Raw genomic sequence first — 14,247 nt, forward strand, 5'->3', positions numbered from 1 at the left:
ATTTTTAGTATTCCCAGTTATAAACACTGTAAAGGTTAATCCCTGCCCTGAAGGTATTTACTAACTCTAAAGAGAGCAGAGAAGTCCACAGAATCTGGTGATATCAGCAGCACAGGTTGTAGAATTGTGTCATTTAAATTTGGAAAATTCTCCTACAATTATAGAATGCCAGAGAATCTCTGTATTGTCATACCACATGCTAAATAGTATTTTGACTGATATACTGAGCATACTTACTACCTTGTATGTCCTCCTTAGCACCAGGGTTGGGTGTGAGAGTTGATGAAATATATAGATGCTTAAGATAAGTGGCATTACAGATATCATGAAAGGATCCCCAAATAACTATTTATTTCATAAGCACTTTTAGTTTTGTTTTTTTCTGTGAAATATTTTACTATAATTCTTTTTTTTATTATTCCTGAAGAAGTCTTTAAATTTTTAATAACAATTCTGATCCTAGGAAAAAGACACATACCAGAACATAATGATTTAAGGGAAGAGAATATTTCAGCTAATAGAATGGGCAAATATTATTGGAATGGACAACATTATAATTATATGATGTTATTATACATCTGATTTGCAAACCACTGCAACTATTCCTCATGCATTTCAACAGAGCTCTGAAAACTTTCCAGGAAATGCCGAAAGGTTTCCTTATGAGAAGAAGTATAAGAACTCATGAAGCTCTCACAAAATATGTTTCTTATCAATTTCCTGTGCATACATGGATCTTTCTCCAAAGCACCCTTCCCAACACTTTCCGTAATGATTTAAAGCATACTCATGTAAGCATCGCTGGGGAAAACGTTCATTTAACTTAACGAATAAGGGGCTCTTGGGTTTCTACTGATTTATTTCCATGATGGTGGCCTTTATTCTTCTCAGTAGTCTTTTACAATTATGATATACCTGTCTTTAGGGTAAATTCTGATGATATTAGATAGAGTGAGTTCAACTTCTAACACTAGAATAATAGAAGGCATAATTTATATCTGCTTCATAAGCTCATTGGATTACAGACCTGTGTTATTCTAGATTTAACCATTTTGATAAATACGATTTAACCTTGGTCTACCCGCGTTCATCTTACAGTGACCCATTGCATGATGGAGTTCTGCATACCAAATCCTAAACTATTATCATGGTACTAATGGCTAATATTGAGTGGCCAAATATAATGTGCAACGTAGAGGCCTAGAATAATAGCATACATATGCGTATCTTATTCATTCTCATAACAGCCCTCTGAGGTCAATGTCTGTCCCCATTTCACAGAGGAGAGCAATGAGATTTGGATTAAACAGTTTGCCTGAAGCTACACATCTCCCAAGTGGCAGAGCAGGGGTTCAACCAGGCCGTCTACTTAACTCTAGAGCCTAAGAATATAAGCACTGTACTCGATTCCTCTAAATTCAACCTGATTTAAAAATATACCAGCTACTATATGGACATGAAGACATTTGCAGTATCAAAGCTTAGTCCTAGACCTCAGGAAACTTAGACACATGGTCAGGCTCAGCAGCCCACTCTGTGGCTACCGTCAATTCCTGTAACCTCCTGAACTTCAAGCCCCTCACCTTCAAAATGAGGCCATTGAATTGATTTGTCTCTGAAGTTTATTTATTTTTGTTTGTTTTTTGAGACGGCATTTTGCTCTGTTGCCAGGCTACAGTGCAGTGGCATGATCTCGGCTCACTGCAACCTCTGCCTCCCAGATTCAAGTGATTCTCCTGCCTCAGCCTCCTGAGTAGCTCACATTACAGGCGTGTGCCACCATGCCCAGCTAATTTTTGTATTTTTAGTAGAGACGGGGTTTCACCATGTTGGTCAGGCTGGTCTCAAACTCTGAATTTCAGGTGATCCACCCAGCTTGGCCTCCCAAAGTGCTGGGATTATAGGCATAAGCCACTGTGCCTAGCATCTAAAGTTGCTTTAAACACTCAAGTTTCCTGATTCTGTGATCTATAGATTAGATCTGCTGCTTTCTAATTATGGGAATGTGGTGACCCCTCTCTAAGAGAGTTCATTCATTTGTAAAATGGAGTTAATACTAACATCTATCCATTCCCATGAGATAATCCATGTAAAACATTTAATGCAAGGCTTGGAACATAAAAAGTGCTCATGTGTATTAGCTTATCTTCATCAGTATCACCATTGTCATCACATTAGTAATTATAAAATATCAATACTAATAAAGTATTACTTTATGCTGATTATTACAATAGCAATAATGCCTTTTTAGAATCGACACTAGTAGTAGCATAGTATTCATTGCATATCTACAACTAATCTTGACCTCACATGTGTCACCACATGGCCTGAGAGGACTGAAAAGGCTCATCAGGTAACACAGTGGTAAGGCCCCAAAAGGCAACTGTTTCTTCACCAACTGGCAAATCCATGGCAGTTACATTGCTAAGAAGACCTCATACCACATTTATTGTGTTGTGATCCTATCACAGTGAAGGGTTTCAGAGTCAATAAAAGAAATGAATTGTCATCACAGATGAATGTACCAGCCAGCAGAGCCAAGGAACTCCAGCTGCTAAACATTGGATGGAGCAGTTCATTTGACCAGTCCTAAAAACCAGAAGCTTTTCTTCCTCAGCACGTTACTGTCTAGCCATTTACAGTAACAGTAAAGTGTATGTGGCAAGGAGGAAGGTGGGGAGGTTCTTGTTGCACTAAGGCCAAAGATTTCTAAAGAGAAAAAATTTATTTTCCTCAAATCTCTGAAGCTATAATACACAATAAATTTTAATTGGTGCTCCCAGTTTTGATTGAAATGGCTTCCCTTTGTACACACCTCTCTCCAATGCAGCCATGATAGGTGCCTCTAGGTACAAAAACACCTTGTACATCTTCCCAAAAGAAGGATTTCCACAGATAACTCACCAGGAGACCATGTTTTCAGTCCTAATAGAAGAAAAAGTAACAATCTAGAAAGCAAGACAACATTGCAGTTCATGGAGTCAGAGGTATGAGTTTGATCCCACTAAATGTTATATTCCACAAGAGTAAAAAAGAAATGGAATTTTTAAAAACTCGTTTCTGTATTCTCAATGCCCAGAATAGTAAAAGGCATATGGACTATTTGCTGACACATAGAAGGCATTAAATAACTGCTTATTGATTATATGAGCACATGGATGTTTCTGTCAAAAACCACGTGACTCAAACAAGCGACTTCATTTCTCCAAGCTCATTGTCCTCATGTCTAAATAATATCCACCTTTCAGGGTTGATTAAAATGTTAAAAGTGATGGTCTACATTAGAATGGAGTTGTTTCTTTTATTCTCCATGAACCATTGTGATTGTGGCGATCTGGTCCGCTGACTGCCATCACAGCAACCCTGTCTGCGTGAAAAACATGCAAACAGCTATATCCCTTGGAGGAACTGAACAAATGCCTCAGTGTCCACTGGTAATGTTCAGAATGATGATTAGATTAATGACAGACGCAAATTATTGGGATTGTGTGCGTGTCCAATCCCCATGTGATTCTGGTCAGTGGCTCCTCTAGGTGTGAGACTTCCTCGTAAAGTTGCGGTGGCAGCATAAATGGACGTCGCCTTTTTGGAAAGCAACGTGACTGTGCATAGGAAGAGCTTTCAGTGCTTTAAACTCGTTGGTCTTATGATTCTCCTTCTGGGATTAGTCATAAAGAAAGAATCACAGGTGCAGTCATAGATGGATGCACAGAATGTCAATTACATCGTTATTCCTAGGTAGTGCAAAAATGCCGAAATTACCTCAATATGCAACAGCGTGATAAGTTCAATGGATGCATTATTATGCAGTCATTAAGAATCATGATGTAAAACATACTCAGGATATTTCTTAAAGTTCAAAAAGAAGATAAAATACTATAATTTCATCTTATCAAAACATTATTTCTACAGTATATATGCTTACATAAACGACCAATATACTCTTACAGTAGTGGGATTATGAATGATTTTCATTTTCTTAAATTTTTTTCTGTAGAGGGCATATTTTCGTGGAATAACTATTTGGTAATAATCAGACAAAATTTCATTAGAAAATAGAACCATAAGGGTTAATAGAAGATTATAACAAATTCTCAAAAGATGGATGCGTGAAGCGTTTCTTACTTTCCCTAAACCCGGGAACCCTACTGCTTTTTGGATTCTTCTTAGGAAAACCTAATGAACAAATTCATGCTCAGATGTTTAGGCTTCATTGTATTTGTTTACTTGAGGCAAGTAAATAGTCTTTAAAAACGACACCTGAGAAATAGAGACAATTTATACTGCTAAATGATTTGATAATCATCATATTACAGCATCAGTGGGAGGCTGAGCTTACACCTGTAATCCCAGCACTTTGGGAGGCCAAGGCAGGATTGCTTGTGGCAGGGAGTTTAAATCCAGCCTGGGCAACATGGTGAGATCTCATCTTTACAAAAATTTAAAAAATAAAAATCAATAAACAAATTGTCAATGGGAGAACTATTTCAGAGTACAGACACTTGGGCTATTGTTCAAACATGCCGCAGGGATAGATATTCCTAATCCTTTACCAAGTCTGCATTCTTGTCTTCTTCCTAGCCATACCAGACTTCTCATTTTGTTTGGGGTAGACACATTAAATGATCTCTAACAACAAAAAAGTAAGAATAGAAATGCTGTATACCACTTTAAGACCTGGCCCATAAAAAGCTTCCATGCACTCTCTTCAATGTTCTTTTCCTCTTTCTGGATAAGCCAATCACAGAGACTGTAGGAGCCATGTGTTAAAGGTTGCCAAATATTCATTAGCTTCTGTCCTTTACTGACTCCGAGAAGAACCATCAACTGATCTGTACATTCACCCAACACTGTTATGTGAATAAGAAATATATTACATGCTTTTTAAATCTGTTATACAGATTGAATATCCCTAATCCCCAAAAGCAAAATACTCTAAAGTCCAAAACCTTTTGAATGACAAAGAAGCATTTCAGATTTTCAGATTAGGTATATTCAACTGGTGATATGGTTAGGCTTTGTGTCCCCACCCAAATCTCATCTTGAATTGTAATCCCCATAATCCCCATGTGTCAAGGGAAAGAACAGGTGGGAGTAATTGAATCATGGAGGCAGTTTTCTCCATGCTGTTCTTGTGATAGTGAGTTCTCACGAGATCTGATGGTTTTATATGGGGCTCCTCCCTTTCACTCAGCACTTCTTCCTGCCACTTTGTGAATAAGGTGCCTTGCTTCTCCTTTGACTTCCACCATGATTGTAAGTTTCCTGAGGCCTCCTCAGGCATGCTGAACTGTGAGTCAATTAAACGTCTTTTGTTTGTAAATTTGCCAGTCTCGGGCAGTTCCTTATAGCAGTGTGAAAATGAACTAGTACAACTGGTAAGTGTAATGTGAATATTCCAAATCCCAAAAAAATCTGAAATCCAAAACACTTCTGTTCCCAATCATTTTGAATAAGGGATATTTGAAGGCCTAATTGTTGCAAACGCAAGAGTTAACTAATACAGCACATTGTTTATGGTTAACACTATGCTGCACGTGCAGCCTGGCCAAATTCATTCTTAACAGAGAGGTAGAGAGACCACTTTTATGGAGTGATCACTCCACAAAAGAGGTGAAGAAAAAGTTAGAGAATGCACACCATCTTGTAAATCACTAGCGTCCTTTTCTTACCTGTAGATTAAAAAAAATGCACTAGTATCAATAAAAAAAAATCTGTTGGAGTAAATAAACGATCATCCTTCACTGAACTGATTTTTTAATCAATCTTTTGTCTAGTTTTTGGTCTCAGCCATGGTCTGTATGTGTGTGTTCTTTCAGAACCTATATGTTGAAATCCTAATCCCTGGTGTAATGATATTAGGAGGTGGGGCCTTTGGGAGATGATTAGATCATGTGGACAGAGCCTTCATGAATGAGATGAGTATCCTTTTATAAAAGACCCCACAGAGTTAGCCCCTTCCACCATCTGGAGGCACAGCTAGCAGGTGCCATATATGAACCCAGAATGTGCCGTCATCAAGCACTGAATCTGCTGACCCTGTGGTCTTAAGATTTCCTAGCCTCTAGTACTATGAGAAATAAATTTCTATTGTTTATAAGCTGTCGAGTCTATGGCATTTTGTTAAAGCAGCCTGAACAAAGACAGCCTTTATTCTTCTAGTTGGATAAAGTTTCCATGAGGGTAAGACCTTTGAGTTGTTTATTGTAGCAGTCCCAGTTCCTAGAAGACTCCGAGAATAACAGGCATACAGTATGTGTTTGTAGAGATGTAAACTAATGTAATAATATGAGGTGGATAGAGACAAATCTATCTGGTGAGACTTTCCACCCTGAAACTTGGCCAGCAGTTTTCATTTGGCAGAGAAAAGATTTCCTCTGACACAGATATGTGATTAAACATAATACACACACACATGTCAGACAGTCAATTTATAAATTCATTTCACATTATATTTATCTAAGGTATCTAGAGACTAAAGGCAACTAACAAGTTTGTTGCATGCAGAGGTCCCTTTGCTTGCTATCCTCTTCCTTTATCAGCACCAGCTTTAACTCCCAGGCATCTTTCCAGCCCTAGCTCTGCACAAGCTTACCACCTGATGGCAGAGAGCCACACATTTACTCTCTCCTTACTATCCCAAGGATATGGCTTGATGTTAAATAGCCAATAAATGATAATTTCCAAGTGCAAGAGGGTCCAACTGCAAAGTGTTTAGTCTTAAAATTGGTCTACTGGTGCCAGCTAGATAGTTAAAATGTTTGAGAGACTGGCTGTATACTACCTTCTTTCCTTTTCAGAGTTGTTGATTATTAATTCATTTATGTATTATGGTCCTTCACAGAAACAGAATAGGATGTGTGAATATAAAGAGATTTATTAAGATATTGGCTCACACTTTATGGAGGCTTAGCCAGCTTGATATTTAATGGAGGGATCTGGCAAGCTGTAGCCTGAGAAAACAGTTACATTTCAAGTCCAAAGGCAGGCTACTGGTGAACAAGGGAAGCCAATATTACAGATGACGTCTAAAGAATGCCCTCTTTCTCTGGGAAGGTCCGTTTTTGTTCTCTTCAGGCTTTTAACTGATTTAGTGAGGCCCCCTCACATTATGGAGGGCAATCTGCTTTACGTAAAGTCCACCAATTTAAATGTATTGAAATTAATAGCAAAAACCGCAATTACTTTTGCATCAATGTAATAAACCTCAACAACATCCTTTACAGAAATATCCAGAATAATGCCTGACTAAACACTTGAACATTATGGCCCAGCCAAGTTAACACATAAAATCAACAATCACAGTTCACTTGCTTGCTTGCTCATTTGTTTTTGGTTGTTTTCTTCTTTGCTCTAATTCTCTTAGGTCCTTGAGGTCATTGTTATTTCCACAGGGGTTATCTAATACGAAACCTTGTTGTGACCTGGAGAGTCCCAAGCCCAAATTGCAGCTTCCCCACTGGCTTAGCGTGTAACAAAGTGCTTTGCCAGTCAGCCCTCTGGTTCTGCCTCTGTGAATGGAGCTATTTTGCCTACCTAAGCTCATTATCATGAACAAATGGGATAAAAATATATTGAGAAGCTCTGCAAACACAAATTCACATGGAAACTGGTAGTTAACATTGTTTATATATCAAAGGTCCTGCCTTTCAAAACAGCAAGTGAGAAAACAGAAAATTCTGCAGGTGAAGCACATTACAGTTGAGTAACTGACTCACTGGAATAAAGAAAGATCAAATTAAGAAAGTCAGTTTATTAGTGAGGGAACAATGATTTTAAGAGTTAAGCGAAGTTTTAAATACCACGATAGGTGATTGGTAAAGATGGTGGGAACAGTATTGAATTTAAAGCACACAGAATATTCATGTCTAAAGTCAGGCTTGGTGGGGAGTTAGCACACCATTCATCCTTCCCCATGGAACTTAGTCCTGGGTGGACATTAGGTAGCGTGGGAGTGCTGTGACAGCCCTAGTCACAGGAGCTCCGATCACATGGGACTGCTCATGAGAATCTACTAAAAGGGACTAAAGATAACTTATCACTTCTCCACTTATAATGTACAGTTGACTCTTGAACAACACTAGTTGGAACTGTGTGAGTCCACTTATATGTGGATTTTTGTCAATAAATACAGTCGCCCCCCTGAATTCATAGCTTCAGCATCCACAACCAAATGCGGATCAAAGATACAGGCCAGGAAGGACCAAATTCTCTTATCTGCAGGCTCTGCAGTACCAAGTGTGGGACTTGAGTGTTTGTGGATTTTGGTATCCACGGTGGTCCTGGAACCAATGCCCCATGTAAATCAACGGGTCACCATACAGTTAATATCTCACATGTGATTCAATTCTGGACCATCATGTGATTGTTAGTCTCCACCACTCAGGGGACCTCTATGCCTCACATGCTTAACCAGACTGTTTCTTATAACTCTAAAACATGGAGGAATTCCAGAGACAGTTACAATTTGCTTGCTCAAACCTTATGTTGTGTACCAAAGCAGCCCCCTTCTGACACTTTAAAGTTTCTTTTTTTTTTTTTAAGCAAAAATGGCAAAACCACCCTCAGAGGGCTAGCCTTGCCCTGCAGCCCCTCCAGGTCAATAGTCCAACATCAGTATAGTTCCCAAGATGAATGTCCATCATTCTTTGATAAGTTAATCTAGGGACAAAGGTGGGGATCTATTAAGCCTAGGCCAGGCCGTTTCTTTGCAGACTCTCCTCTCCAGAAGTTCAAAAAAATTCATGGGGTTCTATCTCACCCAAGGTCACTTGTTACAAAAGCATGTCGTGGGTATGCCTGGTCATCCTGTTAACAAGCATTAGTATCTATTCCTGCTTGAAGCTTCTTGAGCCACTGAGATGCTAATAGAGTCATTTTGCCATTGAACTGAAGATTATGTGGGTTCAGAAAACTTTGAGAGGATAGAACCAAGATCCAGCAAAGACCATATTATAATGCAATTTCCTTTTACTTTATTTATAATAAAAATATGTGGAAGATAAACATGCATGTTCTTAAAAGCAGCACTGTGTTTCTGAATACATCATACCTACTGAAAATACAAAGGTATTTACATCTACATTTTTTTTTCTGTGAGAACTGGAACAAAGATAAGTTAATAGTGTGCTTTTTATTCCTTTTGTAATGATGGATGAATGGTTAACTTTCTTGACTCAGCTTTGCGTGGTAAACAGTTCTGTTTCAATGCAAAAAAGTCAGTTTTATGAACACTTTGCTCATATTGCTTCTCTGCCACTTTCCCTAGGAATGCCCCAGTGGTGTTGTTAATGAAGAAACCTTCAAAGAGATTTACTCGCAGTTCTTTCCACAGGGAGGTGAGTACAAATGTGGACTTGTTAACATACTATCAGAGTTACCATTATGCTTGCAGTGTTGAGCTTAGTTTAATTTTTCATAGCATAATGCTACATTTTTAATCGTTATGTAAAATAATGCACAGCATGCACGTACATATAATTTTTTATGTATCACAGAAGCCAGCGACTTAGAAATTATCAAATATCCAAAAGGCTACTCTTCAGTTTAATACAAGTATGACTGTGTGCCTAGTACCGTGGCCCTCAAATGCACAGTGCTTTCTATTACAAGGGTGCTCAAAATGCCACAAAGCTCATTCACATGCATTATAGGTCTCACTTGATTCTCCCAACTCTCAAAATTAGGACAAATGTAATTATCCTCAACTTACAGATATGAAAGCTGGGGCCTGGAGAAGGTAAATGGTTTGCTCGGGGCCACATGTTGACTCAGTGGCAGATCTGGGTTATAACCTAGATTTTCTGCAGCCTCACCTAGTATATTTTCTGCTGTTCACTCTTTCTTCCAATAACTCTTCACTGTGTTCCCTCATTCGAGAAAATTAAAAACATCCTAGATATTATTTTAATTGGAAAGAAAACACAAGGATAGTGTAATGATAATACACGCATGTTAGTGATGAGTGAAAAGACATTCTTGCCATTGGACCTTATAGTTTTTCTTTCAATCATCTAACAGATGCCCAACTCATATCTGTCCCACAGCCTACAATGTGCCTGGCCATGTGTGAGGTGCTGGTCATGTGGGAGGAATAAGAGGAATAGGATGTGTTATGTGCCCAAAAGAATGATATAGCCTAGTGTAGCAGATGGGCAATGTCAACCTCAAGTATAACTGTGATTATGGAAGTTAAAAAAGTCATATTCTGAGGACACAGTGCTGGCATGATTATATTAGCCTTCAGGATAGAGAAGAAATACAGAGACTCTACAGATGTTGAACGTTGGCTGAAGTTGTTACCATTCAGAAAGCATCTAATATGTGCCTGTCTAATATGTACCCTGGTGTGCCTCACCATCCAACAACTCTGCATATAATCCTCATTTTTTTTAATAGATACACATGTGGAAACTAAGGTGCAGAGAGTTTCATCTATTTCCAAAGTATATAGTCTTTCACTCTCCCATTATACCTCTCAGGAGAAATTCACTTCTGAGTATGACATCTTCCAGCTTTAAAAGGCAGTAGGGACATGACATTTTAGGCAAGTGGGGTGTAAGCAAAGGATCAGAGCATAGACCTGAAGGTGGGCATTTGTAGGCAACTGCCGGGATTTGGGTATGGCTAGGGTAGAGAGTGTACAATGGAGGGTGAAATGTCCTAGAGAGTCAAGGATGCCATGTGAAGAAATAGGACTTTATCGTTGAGGTGATGCAAAGCCACAGGTAAGTGGGATCTGTTACAGTCAGATTTGTGTTTGGGATACATTTCACTGATAGGTCTGTGGAAGATTAACCTGAGGTCAGCAATACTGCAGGCAGGGAGACTAATTAGACGATTACTACAGGAGGAAAAACAATAAGGTCTTTAACCAAGGACATGCTTAGGAGAAACAGAGAAGTGGGGAAAGATTACAGATATATTTAGATGACAAAAATGGCAGAATTTAGTGATGAATTAACTTTTTGTGGCATAAAGAGGTGGAGAGAGGAGTTTGTGACACCTTTCAGGATTCCACCATAGACACCAGGTGGCTCATTACAGGAAGAGTAGGGAATAATGATCTCAGTTTTGGACAAGTTACATGTGAGGTACCTGTGGGGATTTAGAATCAACGAGAAGTTGGTAAAAATCTGAGGCTCAGAGGACAAGTCAGAGAAAGAGACAGAGATTTGAGAATTATTAATCAAGAAGTAGTGGTTAAATCCCTGATGTAGATGAGATTACTGGGGGGGAATTATAAAAAGTGGTGAGCTCCATGAGGCCAGCATGAAACTCCAGAACACATGTCAAGGACCATAAGGAAAAGGCATCCACAAAGGAGACAAAGAATGAACAGTTTATGGAAATAAACACAAGAGAGAATGATAGTTCAGAAATGAAACAATCAAGTCCAGTAAGGTAAGGATCAGAAGGTCTCTTGGGATGTGGCAACATGGGAGTCATTGTTGGACATGATTGGGACAGCCCAAGTGCCCTAGATGAAGTACCAGGGAGTGGAGCACACAAGCAGAAGTCAAATTGGAGGGGGTGAAAAGGAGGATGAGAAGGAACAGCGACAACCAATAGAGATAGCACTTACAAGAAGCTCTGCTGGAGGAGTGAAGCGATGAGGAGGAAACTGATCATAGGGCTGGGTAGATACCAGTAGAATATTTTTTAAGATAGAAAAGGTTAGGCATCGTTTATATACAGAGAAGGAGCTGGTAAAGAAGGAGATATTAATAGCTTAGGACAAAAAGGAAAAAAGAGAAATAAGATTCAGGTTTGGAGGAAAAAGATAGTCATGGGATGGGATGGTGGAGTCCATGAATCTGGAGTTCAGGAAGAAGGTTTTACCTCAAGTCAGGTGGGGACCATCTAGTACTTCCTTTCAACTTTGGCGGCTACTCAACGTAGGGGACAATTGGTTCTCTCTGTGATTATGGCCACAGTTGACTTTGCCGTTGACCTTGCCAACGCTTTTTTTTTTTTTTTTTTTTTTTTTAAACTACTTTCCACTTAAAGGAACCACCATCATCTCCTGCCAAAATAAACACAGTAGTCTCCAAACTGGCTTCTCTGATTCTGATGACCCCCTCCGCAACCTTAGTCTACTCTTAAAATGAGTCAGAGTGATCGATCCCATTAAAATGTAAGCATATCTTGTTACTGCTCTGCTCAAAACCATACCATTCCACAGGCATAAGCCACAACCTACAGAGTGGCCTACAAATGGTGGCCACTGTCTCTTGTCCCCTGTCTGCCTTGTCCTCCACCATTCTCCCACCCGACTCACTCCACCCAGCCACAATGGTCCCCTTGCCATCCCACCAGCACACCAGCCATGATGCTGCTTCTGTGCCTTGGAACTTGCTGTTCCCTCTGCCTGAAATTCTCTTCTCCCAAATATTCATCTCCATATCTCATCATCTCTGCATTTATACCAATGCCACCTTCTCAGTGAAGCTTGCCCCGACCACTCTACTTAAATTACAACGCCTTCAACATTCCCCATCCACTTCCCCTGCTTTATATCTCTCTTCAGCACTCAAGACAATCCAATAATATATCTTTCACTGGTACTATTGTTGTTTATTCTCTTTCTCTGTACTCAAATGTCAGCTGCAGAGAACAGAGGATTTCTCCACTTTGTTTACTGCTGTATCCACAGGTCATGGGACAGTGGCTGACGAGTAATAGCACCTGATAGATAACTTTTTGCATGAATGAACAAATGACACCCACCTTGCATGGTGGCTATCACTGTACAATGGAATAATATCTGTAAAAGACTCTTTGAAAAGTATAAAGCACTTAAGTATTAGTTGCTTCATACAAAAGTCAGGTTTCCTTTTGGGTTTTAATCCATTTGGTTTTAGGTAGTTTAGTGATTTAAAACAATTTTGTGCCTGACTTGTCAAAACAGATTTTTGTTTTTGATGGCATTCAAAATAATTAAATTAGAATTCTAAGAAAACACAGGAAGACTTGTTTTTCAGTGAATTTGGATATACTTTGGATGACAACTCTCCCATCCCATCTCATTACCACAGTGCAGAGAGGAGGGCCCTTCTAACAGACCACAGACAGGTATTGGTATAGTGCCTGATGCCAGGATGATACTGGGTTCACTGTCTACATTAATGAAAGATTAATTTGAGGTATTAATTAACTAACTCATATTTTTCTGAATTGTTTAAAACCCATGGATTTTTTAAAGAAAAATTATATTTAATATCTGAGTGCCTAACAACATATTAATAGGCATTGATATCAAAGCACAGATGCAGATGAAAATCTTTGTTATTATTTGATCATTTCAAATAAAGTTATTACATATTAAAACTTGGATACGACTCCACATTAAAATTTTACCTTTACTTGAAAAATACCATTTCCATGTTAGACAACATCTTCTTCAACAGAGAACATCCATTTTGCAAAGGATTCTTATTACAAAATCCAAAGGGATTAGAGAGTTGAGAAAAAATTACACTCTTTAAAATTATTTGATTATTCATGTTAATTGAATGCATAAATCTGAACACGTGAGGCATCGCTGAAGGAAATGAAATATTTTAAAGAATTATGATTTGTTTTGCATTTTTAAAAATAACATAATACATATAACTTGTTTCATATATGAGGCCAGAAAAGGAAAAATGTCCTAAGGAAGAATGTGATCTCTGATGGCAAGCAAATTCATGTATGACCATCCGTACACTTCCACGGAGTCATTTATTCAGGATGATGGTCTGAATGCAACAGGTTTTCTCATTATGAACAGTAACACTGATGGGTCCATAAATCACAACATCTCACCATTTCCTCCAGGAAAGTGCTTTGTCTTATCTACAGAGCTCTCTGTAATTTGTATTGTGTCAGGCTGTTAGCTTTCTCTATTGCTTTGTGAAGCAGTTTATCAAGCACAACTTGCTTGGTGAGCTGGATGTCAGAAAAACTGGATTGAACAAAAGCCTCTTATTTGCGGGGGATAAAGTATGCCTACTATAAGGCAAGCAGAGAGAAAACTGCTTGTTGGTACTGTTGCTTATATGGTTAGGAAAAAACCTTTTAAACTCCACATACAATAGAAGATTTCACATGTAAGCTTTTAGCTCACGAAACATGTTTAAAGCCCATGTAGTTTCCTAGGATATTCCTGCTCATATTGTAGGAATGCACTTATGTTGACTACACTGGGTATCTCATAAACAGCTGTTGAATGAATGAATGAATGAGCTCAAGTCAGAATAATCTGTC

General features: G+C 38.7%; 1 protein-coding gene across 4 annotated transcripts in view; it reads left to right on the forward strand.

The window, feature by feature from the left end:
* KCNIP4 (potassium voltage-gated channel interacting protein 4) overlaps positions 1-14,247 on the forward strand; it is a 974,830-nt gene that overhangs the window by 941,356 nt on the left and 19,227 nt on the right. For all 4 annotated transcript variants that reach the window (XM_017540614.2, XM_017540612.2, XM_017540611.2 and 1 more), the window contains exon 3: positions 9,269-9,338. In XM_017540614.2, the coding sequence (XP_017396103.1) occupies positions 9,269-9,338 (70 nt within the window). The remainder of the gene's footprint in view (positions 1-9,268; positions 9,339-14,247) is intronic.

The sequence above is a fragment of the Cebus imitator genome, unplaced genomic scaffold, assembly GCF_001604975.1.
Source record: "Cebus imitator isolate Cc_AM_T3 unplaced genomic scaffold, Cebus_imitator-1.0 Scaffold127, whole genome shotgun sequence".
NCBI classification, from domain to species: domain Eukaryota; kingdom Metazoa; phylum Chordata; class Mammalia; order Primates; family Cebidae; genus Cebus; species Cebus imitator.